This window comes from Plectropomus leopardus, chromosome 4 (genome assembly GCF_026936395.1).
Source record: "Plectropomus leopardus strain MGB_pleo_1.0 chromosome 4, ASM2693639v1, whole genome shotgun sequence".
NCBI lineage: Eukaryota > Metazoa > Chordata > Actinopteri > Perciformes > Serranidae > Plectropomus > Plectropomus leopardus.
Genome location: NC_142179.1, coordinates 2,089,009 through 2,108,784, shown reverse-complemented (window position 1 = coordinate 2,108,784; position 19,776 = coordinate 2,089,009). Strand labels below are relative to the sequence as shown.

At 34.8% G+C, this 19,776-nt stretch overlaps 1 protein-coding gene across 1 annotated transcript in view; it reads left to right on the top strand.

Moving 5' to 3' along the window:
• cep120 (centrosomal protein 120) overlaps positions 1-852 on the top strand; it is a 44,306-nt gene extending 43,454 nt beyond the window's left edge. The window contains exon 20 of the mRNA XM_088076271.1: positions 337-852. Within this exon, the coding sequence (XP_087932397.1) occupies positions 337-553 (217 nt within the window). The 3' untranslated portion in view covers positions 554-852. The remainder of the gene's footprint in view (positions 1-336) is intronic.
• The last annotated feature ends 18,924 nt before the right edge of the window (positions 853-19,776 follow it).

Here is a 19,776-nt window from a genome sequence, read left to right as displayed (position 1 = left end):
TTTTGGCTTTTTTTTGCAACGTTCTTTGCCATGGCGTGTCTCGGTACGCTATTTCATGCAGTTTTAAGCTGTCTTTGGGACATGTCCTTTTTTGAGATTTGTCGCTTTTTTTGCTTGTTTTAGCATGTTGAAAAAATGGCCGAAAACTGCATAGTATAGTATATCGAAAAATGTCAAATTTTTACACGTCCCAAAAATGGCTGAAAACAACATTTTGTATCTCAGAGAGTAGCGCCATAGCATACAAAGTAGAAAAAAGGGCCAAAAACACAATAATTTGATACTTTTATCTATAACATCCAGAAAATGAACTGATAGTGTTTTTCTTTTCTACAGACTGAAGCAGCAGGAGGAGCGGTTTGGCCCCTCCTCGTCCCTGTGTGGTCCTGCCCCCCCTCAGAGTGTTAATGAGAGTGCTGACGAACACCTGAGTCGCCTTTTGGAAGAGAGAGACACTTTGTTGAGGACTGGTGTCTACACCCATGAAGACAGAATCATCGCTGAGCTCAACAGACAGATACAGGAAGCCATGAGGGACAGACAGAATCTCTGATTACCCGACAAATTCTGCTGAGCTCTGACGTTATTTTCATACTTTTAACTGATGTGAGCGAGAGATTGCTCACCTTTACCAAAAAATTATGTAAAATTTACATGGTCAGTAGTTTGAGGGTTTTGGTAGTTTTTAGAAAGTGATGAGTTTGTGTACCGTCTGTGAAGTATTAATGATGAGGTGTGTATCTGACAGCAGGTGGTGCTGCAGCCTCAGAGACAGACACTCCTCTGACCTGCACAAGCTGAAATATTAATTTATTTTCTGTGTTTGTCTGCAATAAATTATTTTTCATGAAACCAACTGTGTAAATTATTATTTCTTATTGTATGATATGGTGCACCTCTACAAGCTATAATATGTCATTTTCATCCATTTTTGGAACGTAAGAATTTGACATTTTTGCCATGTCGTGTCACGGTACGCTATTTCATGCAGTTTAAAGTTGTTTTTAGCTGTTTTTGAGACATGTCATTTTTTGACTTTTTTTGCCTTACTATAGCCTTGCTTTTTTTGGGTCATTTTTTCAACATGCCATATTTTGTTGTTTTCTGCTTTTTTTGCAAACTTCTATGCCATGGCGTGTTTCGGTATGCAATTTTATGCAGTTTAGAGTTGTTTTTAGCTGTTTTTGAGACATGTCATTTTTTGACGTTTTTCGCCTTACTATAGCCTTGCTTTTTGGGTCATTTTTTCAACATGCCATATTTTGTTGTTTTCTGCTTTTTTTGCAAACTTCTATGCCATGGCGTGTTTCGGTATGCAATTTTATGCAGTTTAGAGTTGTTTTTAGCTGTTTTTGAGACATGTCATTTTTTGACATTTTTCGCCTTACTATAGCCTTGCTTTTATTTGGGTCATTTTTTCGACATGCCATTTTTTGTTTTTTTTCACCGTTTTTGCAAACTTCTATGCCATGGCGTGTCTCGGTACGCAATTTTATGCAGATTAGAGTTGTTTTTAGCTGTTTTTGAGACACGTCATTTTTTGACGTTTTTCGCCTTACTATAGCCTTGCTTTTTTTGGGTCATTTTTTCGACATGCCATATTTTGTTGTTTTTCACTTTTTTTAAAACATTCTTTGCCATGGCGTGTCTCGGTACGCTATTTTATGCAGTTTAAAGTTGTTTTTAGCTGTTTTTGAGACATGTCATTTTTTGACTTTTTTCGCCTTACTATAGCCTTGCTTTTATTTGGGTCATTTTTTCGACATGCCATTTTTTGTTTATTTCCCCGTGTTTACAAACTTCTATGCCATGGCGTGTCTCGGTACGCAATTTTATACAGTTTAGACTTGTTTTTAGCTGTTTTTGAGACATGTCATTTTTTGACATTTTTCGCCTTACTATAACCTTGCTTTTTTTGGCTCATTTTTTCGACATGCCGTATTTTGTTGTTTTTCACCGCTTTTGCAAACTTCATTGCCATGGCGTGTCTCGGTACGCTATTTTATGCAGATTAGAGTTGTTTTTAGCTGTTTTTGAGACACGTCATTTTTTGACGTTTTTCGCCTTACTATAGCCTTGCTTTTATTTGGGTCATTTTTTCAACATGCCATATTTTGTTGTTTTCTGCTTTTTTTGCAAACTTCTATGCCATGGTGTGTTTTGGTACGCTATTTCATGCAGTTTAAAGTAGTTTTTAGCTGTTTTTGAGACACGTCATTTTTTGACTTTTTTCGCCTTACTATAGCCTTGCTTTTTTTGGCTCATTTTTTCGACATGCCATATTTTGTTGTTTTTCGCTTTTTTTGCAACATTCTTTGCCATGGCTTGTCCTGGTACGCAATTTTATGCAGTTTAGAGTTGTTTTTAGCTGTTTTTGAGACATGTCATTTTTTGACATTTTTCGCCTTACTATAGCCTTGCTTTTTTTGGCTCATTTTTTTGACATGCCATATTTTGTTGTTTTTCACCGCTTTTGCAAACTTCATTGCCATGGCGTGTTTCGGTACGCTATTTCATGCAGTTTAAAGTGGTTTTTAGCTGTTTTTGAGACATGTCATTTTTTGACATTTTTCGCCTTACTATAGCCTTGCTTTTTTTGGCTCATTTTTTCAACATGCCATATTTTGTTGTTTTCTGCTTTTTTTGCAAACTTCTATGCCATGGCGTGTTTCGGTACGCTATTTTATGCAGTTTAGAGTTGTTTTTAGCTGTTTTTGAGACATGTCATTTTTTGACTTTTTTCGCCTTACTATAGCCTTGCTTTTATTTGGGTCATTTTTTCGACATGCCATTTTTTGTTTTTTTTCACTGTTTTTGCAACATTCTTTGCCATAGCGTGTCTCGGTACGCTATTTTATGCAGTTTAGAGTTGTTTTAGCTGTTTTGAGACATGTCATTTTTGACATTTTTCGCCTTTACTATAGCCTTGCTTTTTTGGCTCATTTTTCAACATGCCATATTTTGTTGTTTTCTGCTTTTTGCAAACTTCTATGCCATGGCGTGTTTCGCACGCTTATTTCATGCAGTTTAAAGTAGTTTTAGCTGTTATTGATACACGTCATTTTTTGACATTTTTCGCCTTACTATAGCCTTGCTTTTATTTGGGTCATTTTTTCGACACGCCATTTTTTGTTTTTTTTCACTGTTTTTGCAAACTTCTATGCCATGGCGTGTTTCGGTACGCTATTTTATGCAGTTTAGAGTTGTTTTTAGCTGTTTTTGAGACATGTCATTTTTTGACTTTTTTCGCCTTACTATAGCCTTGCTTTTATTTGGGTCATTTTTTCGACATGCCATTTTTTGTTTTTTTTCACCGTTTTTGCAAACTTCTATGCCATGGCGTGTTTCGGTACGCTATTTCATGCAGTTTAAAGTTGTTTTTAGCTGTTTTTGAGACATGTCATTTTTTGACATTTTTCGCCTTACTATAGCCTTGCTTTCTTTGGGTCATTTTGTCAACATGCCATATTTTGTCGTTTTCTGCTTTCTTTGCAAACTTCTATGCCATGGCGTGTTTGATGTCGCAATTTTATGCAGTTTAGAGTTGTTTTTAGCTGTTTTTGAGACATGTAATTTTTTGACTTTTTTCGCCTTACTATAGCCTTGCTTTTTTTGGGTCATTTTGTCAACATGCCATATTTTGTCGTTTTCTGCTTTCTTTGCAAACTTCTATGCCATGGCGTGTTTCGGTACGCAATTTTATGAAGTTTAGAGTTGTTTTTAGCTGTTTTTGAGACATGTCATTTTTTGACATTTTTCGCCTTACTATAGCCTTGCTTTTTTTGGGTCATTTTTTCGACATGCCATTTTTTGTTTTTTTTCACCGTTTTTGCAAACTTCTATGCCATGGCGTGTTTCGGTATGCAATTTTATGCAGATTAGAGTTGTTTTTAGCTGTTTTTGAGACATGTCATTTTTTGACATTTTTTGCCTTACTATAGCCTTGCTTTTATTTGGGTCATTTTTTCGACATGCCATTTTTTCTTTTTTTTCACCGTTTTTGCAAACTTCTATGCCATGGCGTGTTTCGGTACGCTATTTCATGCAGTTTAAAGTTGTTTTTAGCTGTTATTGAGACACGTCATTTTTTGACATTTTTCGCCTTACTATAGCCTTGCTTTTATTTGGGTCATTTTTAAACCGCCATTTTTGTTGTTTTGCACTGTTTTTGCAAACTTCTATGCCATGGCGTGTTTCGGTACGCTATTTTATGCAGTTTAGAGTTGTTTTTAGCTGTTTTTGAGACATGTCATTTTTTGACTTTTTTCGCCTTACTATAGCCTTGCTTTTATTTGGGTCATTTTTTCGACATGCCATTTTTTGTTTTTTTTCCCCGTGTTTACAAACTTCTATGCCATGGCGTGTTTCGGTACGCTATTTCATGCAGTTTAAAGTTGTTTTTAGCTGTTTTTGAGACATGTCATTTTTTGACATTTTTCGCCTTACTATAGCCTTGCTTTCTTTGGGTCATTTTGTCAACATGCCATATTTTGTCGTTTTCTGCTTTCTTTGCAAACTTCTATGCCATGGCGTGTTTCGGTACGCAATTTTATGCAGTTTAGAGTTGTTTTTAGCTGTTTTTGAGACATGTAATTTTTTGACATTTTTCGCCTTACTATAGCCTTTGCTTTTTTTTGGGTCATTTTGTCAACATGCTGCCATATTTTGTCGTTTTCTGCTTTCTTTGCAAACTTCTATGCCATGGCGTGTTTCGGTACGCAATTTTATGCAGTTTAGAGTTGTTTTTAGCTGTTTTTGAGACATGTAATTTTTTGACTTTTTCGCCTTTACTATAGCCTTGCTTTTTTTGGGTCATTTTGTCAACATGCCATATTTTGTCGTTTTCTGCTTTCTTTGCAAACTTCTATGCCATGGCGTGTTTGATGCATAATTTTATGCAGTTTAGAGTTGTTTTAGCTGTTTTTGAGACATGTAATTTTTGACTTTTTCGCCTTACTATAGCCTTGCTTTTATTTGGGTCATTTTTCGACATGCCATTTTTGTTTTTTTCACTGTTTTTGCAACATTCTTTGCCATAGCGTGTCTCGGTACGCAATTTTATACAGTTTAGAGTTGTTTTTAGCTGTTTTTGAGACATGTCATTTTTTGACATTTTTCGCCTTACTATAGCCTTGCTTTTTTTGGCTCATTTTTTCAACATGCCATATTTTGTTGTTTTCTGCTTTTTTTGCAAACTTCTATGCCATGGCGTGTTTCGGCACGCTATTTCATGCAGTTTAAAGTAGTTTTAGCTGTTATTGAGACATGTCATTTTTGACATTTTTCGCCTTACTATAGCCTTGCTTTTATTTGGGTCATTTTTAAACCGCCATTTTTGTTTTTTTCACTGTTTTGCAAACTTCTATGCCATGGCGTGTTTCGCACGCTATTTTATGCAGTTTAGAGTTGTTTTAGCTGTTTTTGAGACATGTCATTTTTGACTTTTTCGCCTTACTATAGCCTTGCTTTTTTTGGGTCATTTTTCGACATGCCATTTTTGTTTTTTTTTCCCGTGTTTACAAACTTCTATGCCATGGCGTGTCTCGATGCACGCTATTTTATGCAGTTTAGAGTTGTTTTTAGCTGTTTTGAGACATGTCATTTTTGACTTTTTTCGCCTTACTATAGCCTTGCTTTTATTTGGGTCATTTTTTCGACATGCCATTTTTTGTTTTTTTTCCCCGTGTTTACAAACTTCTATGCCATGGCGTGTTTCGGTACGCAATTTTATGCAGTTTAGAGTTGTTTTTAGCTGTTTTTGAGACATGTCATTTTTTGACATTTTTCGCCTTACTATAGCCTTGCTTTTTTTGGGTCATTTTGTCAACATGCCATATTTTGTCGTTTTCTGCTTTCTTTGCAAACTTCTATGCCATGGCGTGTTTCGGTACGCTATTTCATGCAGTTTAAAGTAGTTTTTAGCTGTTATTGAGACACGTCATTTTTTGACATTTTTCGCCTTACTATAGCCTTGCTTTTATTTGGGTCATTTTTTCGACATGCCATTTTTGTTTTTTTCACCGTTTTGCAAACTTCTATGCCATGGCGTGTTTCGCACATAATTTTATGCAGTTTAGAGTTGTTTTAGCTGTTTTTGAGACATGTCATTTTTGACTTTTTTCGCCTTACTATAGCCTTGCTTTTTTGGGTCATTTGTCAACATGCCATATTTTGTCGTTTTCTGCTTTCTTTGCAAACTTCTATGCCATGGCGTGTTTGATGCGCTATTTCATGCAGTTTAAAGTAGTTTTAGCTGTTATTGAGACACGTCATTTTTTGACTTTTTTCGCCTTACTATAGCCTTGCTTTTATTTGGGTCATTTTTTCGACATGCCATTTTTTGTTTTTTTTCACTGTTTTTGCAACATTCTTTGCCATAGCGTGTCTCGGTACGCAATTTTATGCAGTTTAGAGTTGTTTTTAGCTGTTTTTGAGACATGTCATTTTTTGACATTTTTCGCCTTACTATAGCCTTGCTTTTTTTGGCTCATTTTTTCAACATGCCATATTTTGTTGTTTTCTGCTTTTTTTTGCAAACTTCTATGCCATGGCGTGTTTCGGTACGCTATTTCATGCAGTTTAAAGTAGTTTTTACCTGTTTTTGAGACATGTCATTTTTGACATTTTCGCTTACTATAGCCTTGCTTTTATTTGGGTCATTTTTTCGACATGCCATTTTTTGTTTTTTTTCACCGTTTTGCAAACTTCTATGCCATGGCGTGTTTCGCATGCAATTTATGCAGATTAGAGTTGTTTTAGCTGTTTTTGAGACATGTCATTTTTGACATTTTGCCTTACTATAGCCTTGCTTTTATTTGGGTCATTTTTTCGACATGCCATTTTTTGTTTTTTTTCACCGTTTTTGCAAACTTCTATGCCATGGCGTGTTTCGGTACGCAATTTCATGCAGTTTAAAGTTGTTTTTAGCTGTTTTTGAGACATGTCATTTTTTGACATTTTTCGCCTTACTATAGCCTTGCTTTTATTTGGGTCATTTTTTCGACACGCCATTTTTTGTTTTTTTTCACTGTTTTTGCAAACTTCTATGCCATGGCGTGTCTCGGTACGCTATTTTATGCAGTTTAGAGTTGTTTTTAGCTGTTTTTGAGACATGTCATTTTTTGACTTTTTTCGCCTTACTATAGCCTTGCTTTTATTTGGGTCATTTTTTCGACATGCCATTTTTTGTTTTTTTTCCCCGTGTTTACAAACTTCTATGCCATGGCGTGTTTCGGTACGCTATTTCATGCAGTTTAAAGTTGTTTTTAGCTGTTTTTGAGACATGTAATTTTTTGACTTTTTTCGCCTCACTATAGCCTTGCTTTTTTGGGTCATTTTGTCAACATGCCATATTTTGTTGTTTTCTGCTTTCTTTGCAAACTTCTATGCCATGGCGTGTTTCTGCAAATTTTATGCAGTTTAGAGTTGTTTTTAGCTGTTTTTGAGACATGTAATTTTTTGACTTTTTTCGCCTTACTATAGCCTTGCTTTTATTTGGGTCATTTTTTCGACATGCCATTTTTTGTTTTTTTTCACCGTTTTTGCAAACTTCTATGCCATGGCGTGTTTCGGTATGCAATTTTATGCAGATTAGAGTTGTTTTTAGCTATTTTTGAGACATGTCATTTTTTGACATTTTTCGCCTTACTATAGCCTTGCTTTTATTTGGGTCATTTTTTCGACATGCCATTTTTTGTTTTTTTTCACCGTTTTGCAAACTTCTATGCCATGGCGTGTCTCGGTACGCAATTTTATGCAGATTAGAGTTGTTTTTAGCTGTTTTTGAGACACGTCATTTTTTGACGTTTTTTGCCTTACTATAGCCTTGCTTTTTTTGGGTCATTTTTTCGACATGCCATATTTTGTTGTTTTTCACTTTTTTTAAAACATTCTTTGCCATGGCGTGTCTCGGTACGCTATTTCATGCAGTTTAAAGTTGTTTTTAGCTGTTTTTGAGACATGTCATTTTTTGACTTTTTTCGCCTTACTATAGCCTTGCTTTTTTTGGCTCATTTTTTCGACATGCCATATTTTGTTGTTTTTCACCGCTTTTGCAAACTTCATTGCCATGGCGTGTTTCGGTACGCAATTTCATGCAGTTTAAAGTGGTTTTTAGCTGTTTTTGAGACATGTCATTTTTTGATTTTTTTCGCCCTACTATAGCCTTGCTTTTATTTGGGTCATTTTTTCAACATGCCATATTTTGTTGTTTTCTGCTTTTTTTGCAAACTTCTATGCCATGGTGTGTCTCGGTACGCTATTTCATGCAGTTTAAAGTTGTTTTTAGCTGTTTTTGAGACACGTCATTTTTTGACGTTTTTTGCCTTACTATAGCCTTGCTTTTATTTGGGTCATTTTTTCAACATGCCATATTTTGTTGTTTTCTGCTTTTTTTGCAAACTTCTATGCCATGGTGTGTCTCGGTACGCTATTTCATGCAGTTTAAAGTTGTTTTTAGCTGTTTTTGAGACATGTCATTTTTTGACTTTTTTCGCCTTACTATAGCCTTGCTTTTTTTGGGTCATTTTTTCGACATGCCATATTTTGTTGTTTTTCACTTTTTTTAAAACATTCTTTGCCATGGCGTGTGCACGCTTATTTCATGCAGTTTAAAGTTGTTTTTAGCTGTTTTTGAGACATGTCATTTTTTGACTTTTTTTGCCTTACTATAGCCTTGCTTTTTTTGGGTCATTTTTTCGACATGCCATTTTTTGTTTTTTTTCACCGTTTTTGCAAACTTCTATGCCATGGCGTGTTTCGGTATGCAATTTTATGCAGATTAGAGTTGTTTTTAGCTGTTTTGAGACATGTCATTTTTTGACATTTTTTGCCTTACTATAGCCTTGCTTTTATTTGGGTCATTTTTTCGACATGCCATTTTTTCTTTTTTTTCACCGTTTTTGCAAACTTCTATGCCATGGCGTGTTTCGGTACGCTATTTCATGCAGTTTAAAGTAGTTTTTAGCTGTTATTGAGACACGTCATTTTTTGACATTTTTCGCCTTACTATAGCCTTGCTTTTATTTGGGTCATTTTTTCGACACGCCATTTTTTGTTTTTTTCACTGTTTTGCAAACTTCTATGCCATGGCGTGTCTCGGTACGCTATTTTATGCAGTTTAGAGTTGTTTTTATCTGTTTTTGTGACATGTCATTTTTTTTCTTTTTTCGCCTTACTATAGCCTTGCTTTTATTTTGGTCATTTTTTCGACATGTCATATTTTGTTTTTTCCCGTGTTTACAAACTTCTATGCCATGGCGTGTTTGATGCTATTTCATGCAGTTTAAAGTTGTTTTAGCTGTTTTTGAGACATGTCATTTTTGACATTTTCGCCTTACTATAGCCTTGCTTTCTTTGGGTCATTTGTCAACATGCCATATTTTGTCGTTTTCTGCTTTCTTTGCAAACTTCTATGCCATGGCGTGTTTGCACGCATAATTTTATGCAGTTTAGAGTTGTTTTTAGCTGTTTTTGAGACATGTAATTTTTTGACTTTTTTCGCCTTACTATAGCCTTGCTTTTTTTGGGTCATTTTGTCAACATGCCATATTTTGTCGTTTTCTGCTTTCTTTGCAAACTTCTATGCCATGGCGTGTTTCGGTACGCAATTTTATGCAGTTTAGAGTTGTTTTTAGCTGTTTTTGAGACATGTAATTTTTGACTTTTTCGCCTTACTATAGCTTTGCTTTTTTTGGGTCATTTTGTCAACATGCCATATTTTGTCGTTTTCTGCTTTCTTTGCAAACTTCTATGCCATGGCGTGTTTCGGTACGCAATTTTATGCAGTTTAGAGTTGTTTTTAGCTGTTTTTGAGACATGTAATTTTTTGACTTTTTTCGCCTTACTATAGCCTTGCTTTTATTTGGGTCATTTTTTCGACATGCCATTTTTTGTTTTTTTTCACTGTTTTTGCAAAATTCTTTGCCATAAGCGTGTCTCGATGCAATTTTATACAGTTTAGAGTTGTTTTTAGCTGTTTTGAGACATGTCATTTTTTGACATTTTTGCCTTACTATAGCCTTGCTTTTTGGCTCATTTTTTCAACATGCCATATTTTGTTGTTTTCTGCTTTTTTGCAAACTTCTATGCCATGGCGTGTTTCGGCACGCTATTTCATGCAGTTTAAAGTAGTTTTTAGCTGTTATTGAGACATGTCATTTTTTGACATTTTTCGCCTTACTATAGCCTTGCTTTTATTTGGGTCATTTTTTCGACACGCCATTTTTTGTTTTTTTTCACTGTTTTTGCAAACTTCTATGCCATGGCGTGTTTCGGTACGCTATTTTATGCAGTTTAGAGTTGTTTTTAGCTGTTTTTGAGACATGTCATTTTTTGACTTTTTTCGCCTTACTATAGCCTTGCTTTTTTTTGGGTCATTTTTTCGACATGCCATTTTTTGTTTTTTTTCCCCGTGTTTACAAACTTCTATGCCATGGCGTGTCTCGGTACGCTATTTTATGCAGTTTAGAGTTGTTTTTAGCTGTTTTTGAGACATGTCATTTTTTGACTTTTTTCGCCTTACTATAGCCTTGCTTTTATTTGGGTCATTTTTTCGACATGCCATTTTTTGTTTTTTTTCCCCGTGTTTACAAACTTCTATGCCATGGCGTGTTTGATCGCATAATTTTATGCAGTTTAGAGTTGTTTTAGCTGTTTTGAGACATGTCATTTTGACATTTTCGCCTTACTATAGCCTTGCTTTTTTGGGTCATTTGTCAACATGCCATATTTTGTCGTTTTCTTCTTTCTTTGCAAACTTCTATGCCATGGCGTGTTTCGGTACGCTATTTCATGCAGTTTAAAGTAGTTTTTAGCTGTTATTGAGACACGTCATTTTTTGACATTTTTCGCCTTACTATAGCCTTGCTTTTATTTGGGTCATTTTTTCGACATGCCATTTTTTGTTTTTTTTCACCGTTTTTGCAAACTTCTATGCCATGGCTTGTGTCGGTGCGCAATTTTCTGCAGTTTAGAGTTGTTTTTAGCTGTTTTTGAGACATGTCATTTTTTGACTTTTTTCGCCTTACTATAGCCTTGCTTTTTTTGGGTCATTTTGTCAACATGCCATATTTTGTCGTTTTCTGCTTTCTTTGCAAACTTCTATGCCATGGCGTGTTTCGGTACGCTATTTCATGCAGTTTAAAGTAGTTTTTAGCTGTTATTGAGACACGTCATTTTTTGACTTTTTTCGCCTTACTATAGCCTTGCTTTTATTTGGGTCATTTTTTCGACATGCCATTTTTTGTTTTTTTTCACTGTTTTTGCAACATTCTTTGCCATAGCGTGTCTCGGTACGCAATTTTATGCAGTTTAGAGTTGTTTTTAGCTGTTTTTGAGACATGTCATTTTTTGACATTTTCGCCTTTACTATAGCCTTGCTTTTTTGGCTCATTTTTCCACATGCCATATTTTTTTGTTTTCTGCTTTTTTTTGCAAACTTCTATGCCATGGCGTGTTTCGGTACGCTATTTCATGCAGTTTAAAGTAGTTTTTACCTGTTTTTGAGACATGTCATTTTTTGACATTTTTCGCCTTACTATAGCCTTGCTTTTATTTGGGTCATTTTTTCGACATGCCATTTTTTGTTTTTTTTCACCGTTTTTGCAAACTTCTATGCCATGGCGTGTTTCGGTATGCAATTTTATGCAGATTAGAGTTGTTTTAGCTGTTTTTGAGACATGTCATTTTTGACATTTTTTGCCTTACTATAGCCTTGCTTTTATTTGGGTCATTTTTCGACATGCCATTTTTCTTTTTTTCACCGTTTTGCAAACTTCTATGCCATGGCGTGTTTCGCACGCATAATTTCATGCAGTTTAAAGTTGTTTTTAGCTGTTTTGAGACATGTCATTTTTGACATTTTTCGCCTTACTATAGCCTTGCTTTTATTTGGGTCATTTTTAAACCGCCATTTTTGTTTTTTCACTGTTTTTGCAAACTTCTATGCCATGGCGTGTCTCGATGCACGCTATTTTATGCAGTTTAGAGTTGTTTTAGCTGTTTTTGAGACATGTCATTTTTTGACTTTTTCGCCTTACTATAGCCTTTGCTTTTATTTGGGTCATTTTTTCGACATGCCATTTTTTGTTTTTTTTCCCCGTGTTTACAAACTTCTATGCCATGGCGTGTTTTGGTACGCTATTTCATGCAGTTTAAAGTTGTTTTTAGCTGTTTTTGAGACATGTAATTTTTTGACTTTTTTCGCCTCACTATAGCCTTGCTTTTTTTGGGTCATTTTGTCAACATGCCATATTTTGTCGTTTTCTGCTTTCTTTGCAAACTTCTATGCCATGGCGTGTTTCGGTACGCAATTTTATGCAGTTTAGAGTTGTTTTTAGCTGTTTTTGAGACATGTCATTTTTTGACTTTTTTCGCCTTACTATAGCCTTGCTTTTATTTGGGTCATTTTTCGACATGCCATTTTTGTTTTTTTTCACCGTTTTGCAAACTTCTATGCCATGGCGTGTTTGTATGCAATTTTATGCAGATTAGAGTTGTTTTAGCTATTTTGAGACATGTCATTTTTTGACATTTTTCGCCTTACTATAGCCTTTGCTTTTATTTGGGTCATTTTTCGACATGCCATTTTTGTTTTTTCACCGTTTTTGCAAACTTCTATGCCATGGTGTGTCTCGGTACGCAATTTTATGCAGATTAGAGTTGTTTTTAGCTGTTTTTGAGACACGTCATTTTTTGACGTTTTTTGCCTTGCTTTTTTTGGGTCATTTTCGACATGCCATATTTTGTTGTTTTCACTTTTTAAAACATTCTTTGCCATGGCGTGTCTATGCACGCTATTTCATGCAGTTTAAAGTTGTTTTAGCTGTTTTTGAGACATGTCATTTTTGACTTTTTCGCCTTACTATAGCCTTGCTTTTTTGGCTCATTTTTCGACATGCCATATTTTGTTGTTTTTCACCGCTTTTGCAAACTTCATTGCCATGGCGTGTTTGATGCACATAATTTCATGCAGTTTAAAGTGGTTTTTAGCTGTTTTTGAGACATGTCATTTTTTGATTTTTTTCGCCCTACTATAGCCTTGCTTTTATTTGGGTCATTTTTTCAACATGCCATATTTTGTTGTTTTCTGCTTTTTTTGCAAACTTCTATGCCATGGTGTGTCTCTCACGCTTATTTCATGCAGTTTAAAGTTGTTTTTAGCTGTTTTTGAGACACGTCATTTTTGATCGTTTTGCCTTACTATAGACTTGCTTTTATTTGGGTCATTTTTTCAACATGCCATATTTTGTTGTTTTCTGCTTTTTTTGCAAACTTCTATGCCATGGTGTGTCTCGGTACGCTATTTCATGCAGTTTAAAGTTGTTTTTTGCTGTTTTTGAGACATGTCATTTTTTGACGTTTTTCGCCTTACTATAGCCTTGCTTTTTTTGGGTCATTTTTTCGACATGCCATATTTTGTTGTTTTTCACTTTTTTTAAAACATTCTTTGCCATGGCGTGTCTCGATGCACGCTTATTTCATGCAGTTTAAAGTTGTTTTAGCTGTTTTTGAGACATGTCATTTTTGACTTTTTTTGCCTTACTATAGCCTTTGCTTTTTTTGGGTCATTTTTTCGACATGCCATTTTTGTTTTTTCACTTTTTTGCAAACTTCTATGCCATGGCGTGTTTCTGCATGCAATTTTATGCAGATTAGAGTTGTTTTTATTGTTTTTGAGACATGTCATTTTTGACATTTTTGCCTTACTATAGCCTTGCTTTTATTTGGTCATTTTTTGACATGCCATTTTTTCTTTTTTTTTCTGCTTTTTGCAAACTTCTATGCCATGGCGTGTTTGCACGCTTATTTCATGCAGTTTAAAGTTGTTTTTAGCTGTTATTGAGACACGTCATTTTTTGACATTTTTCGCCTTACTATAGCCTTGCTTTTATTTGGGTCATTTTTTCGACATGCCATTTTTTGTTTTTTTTCACTGTTTTTGCAAACTTCTATGCCATGGCGTGTCTCGGTACGCTATTTTATGCAGTTTAGAGTTGTTTTTAGCTGTTTTTGAGACATGTCATTTTTTGACTTTTTTCGCCTTACTATAGCCTTGCTTTTATTTGGGTCATTTTTTCGACATGCCATTTTTTGTTTTTTTTCCCCGTGTTTACAAACTTCTATGCCATGGCGTGTTTCGGTACGCTATTTCATGCAGTTTAAAGTTGTTTTTAGCTGTTTTTGAGACATGTCATTTTTTGACATTTTACTTTACTATAGCCTTGCTTTTTTTGGGTCATTTTGTCAACATGCCATATTTTGTTTTTGCTTTCTTTGCAAACTTCTATGCCATGGCGTGTTTCTGCATTTTATGCAGTTTAGAGTTGTTTTAGCTGTTTTTGAGACATGTAATTTTTTGACTTTTTTCACTTTACTATAGCCTTTGCTTTCTTTTGGTCATTTTGTCAACATGCCATATTTTGTCGTTTCTGCTTTCTTTGCAAACTTCTATGCCATGGCGTGTTTCGGTACGCAATTTTATGCAGTTTAGAGTTGTTTTTAGCTGTTTTTGAGACATGTAATTTTTTGACTTTTTTCGCCTTACTATAGCCTTGCTTTTTTTGGGTCATTTTGTCAACATGCCATATTTTGTCGTTTTCTGCTTTCTTTGCAAACTTCTATGCCATGGCGTGTTTCGGTACGCAATTTTATGCAGTTTAGAGTTGTTTTTAGCTGTTTTTGAGACATGTAATTTTTTGACTTTTTTCGCCTTACTATAGCCTTGCTTTTATTTGGGTCATTTTTTCGACATGCCATTTTTTGTTTTTTTTCACTGTTTTTGCAACATTCTTTGCCATAGCGTGTCTCGGTACGCAATTTTATGCAGTTTAGAGTTGTTTTTAGCTGTTTTTGAGACATGTCATTTTTTGACATTTTTCGCCTTACTATAGCCTTGCTTTTTTTGGCTCATTTTTTCAACATGCCATATTTTGTTGTTTTCTGCTTTTTTTGCAAACTTCTATGCCATGGCGTGTTTCGGCACGCTATTTCATGCAGTTTAAAGTAGTTTTTAGCTGTTATTGAGACATGTCATTTTTTGACATTTTTCGCCTTACTATAGCCTTGCTTTTATTTGGGTCATTTTTTCGACACGCCATTTTTTGTTTTTTTTCACTGTTTTTGCAAACTTCTATGCCATGGCGTGTTTCGGTACGCTATTTTATGCAGTTTAGAGTTGTTTTTAGCTGTTTTTGAGACATGTCATTTTTTGACTTTTTTCATTTTACTATAGCCTTGCTTTTTTTGGGTCATTTTTTCGACATGCCATTTTGTTTTTTTTTTCCTGTTTACAAACTTCTATGCCATGGCGTGTCTCGCACGCTATTTTATGCAGTTTAGAGTTGTTTTTAGCTTGTTTTTGAGACATGTCATTTTTGACTTTTTTCACTTTTACTATAGCCTTTGCTTTTATTTGGGTCATTTTTCGACATGCCATTTTTGTTTTTTTTCCCGTGGTTTACAAACTTCTATGCCATGGCGTGTTTCGGTACGCAATTTTATGCAGTTTAGAGTTGTTTTTAGCTGTTTTTGAGACATGTCATTTTTTGACATTTTTCGCCTTACTATAGCCTTGCTTTTTTTGGGTCATTTTGTCAACATGCCATATTTTGTCGTTTTCTGCTTTCTTTGCAAACTTCTATGCCATGGCGTGTTTCGGTACGCTATTTCATGCAGTTTAAAGTAGTTTTTAGCTGTTATTGAGACACGTCATTTTTTGACATTTTTCGCCTTACTATAGCCTTGCTTTTATTTGGGTCATTTTTTCGACACGCCATTTTTTGTTTTTTTCACTGCTTTTTTGCAACATTCTATGCCATGGCGTGTCTCGGTACGCAATTTTATGCAGATTAGAGTTGTTTTTAGCTGTTTTGAGACATGTCATTTTTGACTTTTTTCGCTTTACTATAGCCTTTGCTTTTTTTGGGTCATTTTGTCAACATGCCATATTTTGTCGTTTTCTGCTTTTTTGCAAACTTCTATGCCATGGCGTGTTTCGTACGCTTATTTCATGCAGTTTAAAGTAGTTTTAGTTGTTATTGAGACATGTCATTTTTTGACTTTTTCACTTTACTATAGCCTTTGCTTTTATTTGGGTCATTTTTCGACATGCCATTTTTGTTTTTTTTCACTGTTTTTTGCAACATTCTTTGCCATAGCGTGTCTCGCACGCAATTTTATGCAGTAGTTTAGAGTTGTTTTAGCTGTTTTTGAGACATGTCATTTTTGACATTTTTCGCTTTTTTATAGCCTTTCTTTTTTTGGCTCATTTTTTCAACATGCCATATTTTGTTGTTTTCTGCTTTTTTTGCAAACTTCTATGCCATGGCGTGTTTCAGCACGCTATTTCATGCAGTTTAAAGTAGTTTTTAGCTGTTATTGAGACACGTCATTTTTTGACATTTTTCGCCTTACTATAGCCTTGCTTTTATTTGGGTCATTTTTTCGACATGCCATTTTTGTTTTTTTTCACCGTTTTTGCAAACTTCTATGCCATGGCGTGTTTCGGTATGCAATTTTATGCAGATTAGAGTTGTTTTTAGCTGTTTTTGAGACATGTCATTTTTTGACATTTTTTGCCTTACTATAGCCTTGCTTTTATTTGGGTCATTTTTTCGACATGCCATTTTTTCTTTTTTTTTTTCACTGCTTTTGCAAACTTCTATGCCATATGGCGTGTTTGCACGCAATTTCATGCAGTTTAAAGTTGTTTTTATTGTTTTTGAGACATGTCATTTTTTGACATTTTTCATTTACTATAGCCTTTGCTTTTATTTGGGTCATTTTTTCGACACGCCATTTTTGTTTTTTTTCACTGTTTTTGCAAACTTCTATGCTATGGCGTGTCTCACGCTTATTTTATGCAGTTTAGAGTTGTTTTTAGCTTGTTTTTGAGACATGTCATTTTTTGACTTTTTTCACTTTACTATAGCCTTGCTTTTATTTGGGTCATTTTTTTCGACATGCCATTTTTGTTTTTTTTCCTGTTTACAAACTTCTATGCCATGGCGTGTTTCGGTACGCTATTTCATGCAGTTTAAAGTTGTTTTTAGCTGTTTTTGAGACATGTAATTTTTTGACTTTTTTCGCCTCACTATAGCCTTGCTTTTTTTGGGTCATTTTGTCAACATGCCATATTTTGTCGTTTTCTGCTTTCTTTGCAAACTTCTATGCCATGGCGTGTTTCGGTACGCAATTTTATGCAGTTTAGAGTTGTTTTTAGCTGTTTTTGAGACATGTAATTTTTTGACATTTTTCGCCTTACTATAGCCTTGCTTTTATTTGGGTCATTTTTTCGACATGCCATTTTTTGTTTTTTTTCCCTGTTTTTAAAAACTTCTATGCCATGGCGTGTTTCGTATGCAATTTTATGCAGATTAGAGTTGTTTTTAGCTATTTTGAGACATGTCATTTTTGACATTTTTCGCCTTTACTATAGCCTTGCTTTTATTTGGGTCATTTTTTCGACATGCCATTTTTTGTTTTTTTTCACCGTTTTGCAAACTTCTATGCCATGGCGTGTTTCGGTACGCAATTTTATGCAGATTAGAGTTGTTTTTAGCTGTTTTTGAGACACGTCATTTTTGATCGTTTTTGCCTTACTATAGCCTTTGCTTTTTTGGGTCATTTTTTCGACATGCCATATTTTGTTGTTTTTCACTTTTTTTAAAACATTCTTTGCCATGGCGTGTCTCGGTACGCTATTTCATGCAGTTTAAAGTTGTTTTTAGCTGTTTTTGAGACATGTCATTTTTTGACTTTTTTCGCCTTACTATAGCCTTGCTTTTTTTGGCTCATTTTTTCGACATGCCATATTTTGTTGTTTTTCACCGCTTTTGCAAACTTCATTGCCATGGCGTGTTTCGGTACGCAATTTCATGCAGTTTAAAGTGGTTTTTAGCTGTTTTTGAGACATGTCATTTTTTGACTTTTTTCGCCTTACTATAGCCTTGCTTTTATTTGGGTCATTTTTTCAACATGCCATATTTTGTTGTTTTCTGCTTTTTTTGCAAACTTCTATGCCATGGTGTGTCTCTGCACGCTATTTCATGCAGATTAAAGTTGTTTTAGCTGTTTTTGAGACACGTCATTTTTTGACGTTTTTTGCCTTACTATAGCCTTGCTTTTATTTGGGTCATTTTTTCAACATGCCATATTTTGTTGTTTTCTGCTTTTTTTGCAAACTTCTATGCCATGGTGTGTCTCGGTACGCTATTTCATGCAGTTTAAAGTTGTTTTTTGCTGTTTTTGAGACATGTCATTTTTTGACGTTTTTCGCCTTACTATAGCCTTGCTTTTTTTGGGTCATTTTTTCGACATGCCATATTTTGTTGTTTTTCACTTTTTTTAAAACATTCTTTGCCATGGCGTGTCTCGGTACGCTATTTCATGCAGTTTAAAGTTGTTTTTAGCTGTTTTTGAGACATGTCATTTTTTGACTTTTTTTGCCTTACTATAGCCTTGCTTTTTTTGGGTCATTTTTTCAACATGCCATATTTTGTTGTTTTCTGCTTTTTTTGCAAACTTCTATGCCATGGCGTGTTTCGGTATGCAATTTTATGCAGTTTAGAGTTGTTTTTAGCTGTTTTGAGACATGTCATTTTTGACATTTTAGCCTTACTATAGCCTTGCTCTTTTTGGGTCATTTTTTCAACATGCCATATTTTGTTGTTTTCTGCTTTTTTTGCAACATTCTTTGCCATGGCGTGTCTCGGTACACAATTTTATGCAGATTAGAGTTGTTTTTAGCTGTTTTTGAGACACGTCATTTTTTGACATTTTTCGCCTTACTATAGCCTTGCTTTTTTTGGGTCATTTTTTCAACATGCCATATTTTGTTGTTTTCTGCTTTTTTTGCAAACTTCTATGCCATGACGTGTCTCTGCACGCTATTTCATGCAGTTTAAAGTAGTTTTTAGCTGTTTTTGAGACGTCATTTTTTGACATTTTTCGCCTTACTATAGCCTTGCTTTTATTTGGGTCATTTTTTCGACATGCCATTTTTTGTTTTTTTTCACCGTTTTTGCAAACTTCTATGCCATGGCGTGTTTCGGTATGCAATTTTATGCAGTTTAGAGTTGTTTTTAGCTGTTTTTGAGACATGTCATTTTTTGACATTTTTCGCCTTACTATAGCCTTGCTTTTATTTGGGTCATTTTTTCGACATGCCATTTTTTGTTTTTTTTCACCGTTTTTGCAACATTCTTTGCCATGGCGTGTCTCGGTACGCAATTTTATGCAGTTTAGAGTTGTTTTTAGCTGTTTTTGAGACATGTCATTTTTGACATTTTTCGCCTTACTATAGCCTTGCTTTTTTTGGGTCATTTTTTCAACATGCCATATTTTGTTGTTTTCTGCTTTTTTTGCAAACTTCTATGCCATGGCGTGTCTCGGTACGCTATTTCATGCAGTTTAAAGTAGTTTTTAGCTGTTATTGAGACATGTCATTTTTTGACGTTTTTCGCCTTACTATAGCCTTGCTTTTTTTTGGGTCATTTTTTCGACATGCCATTTTTGTTTTTTCACCGCTTTTTGCAAACTTCTATGCCATGGCGTGTTTCGTATGCAATTTTATGCAGTTTAGAGTTGTTTTAGCTGTTTTGAGACATGTCATTTTTTGACATTTTTCGCCTTACTATAGCCTTGCTTTTTTTGGGTCATGTTTTCGACATGCCATATTTTGTTGTTTTTTCGCTTTTTTTGCAACATTCTTTGCCATAGCGTGTCTCGGTACGCAATTTTATGCAGTTTAAAGTTGTTTTTAGCTGTTTTTGAGAC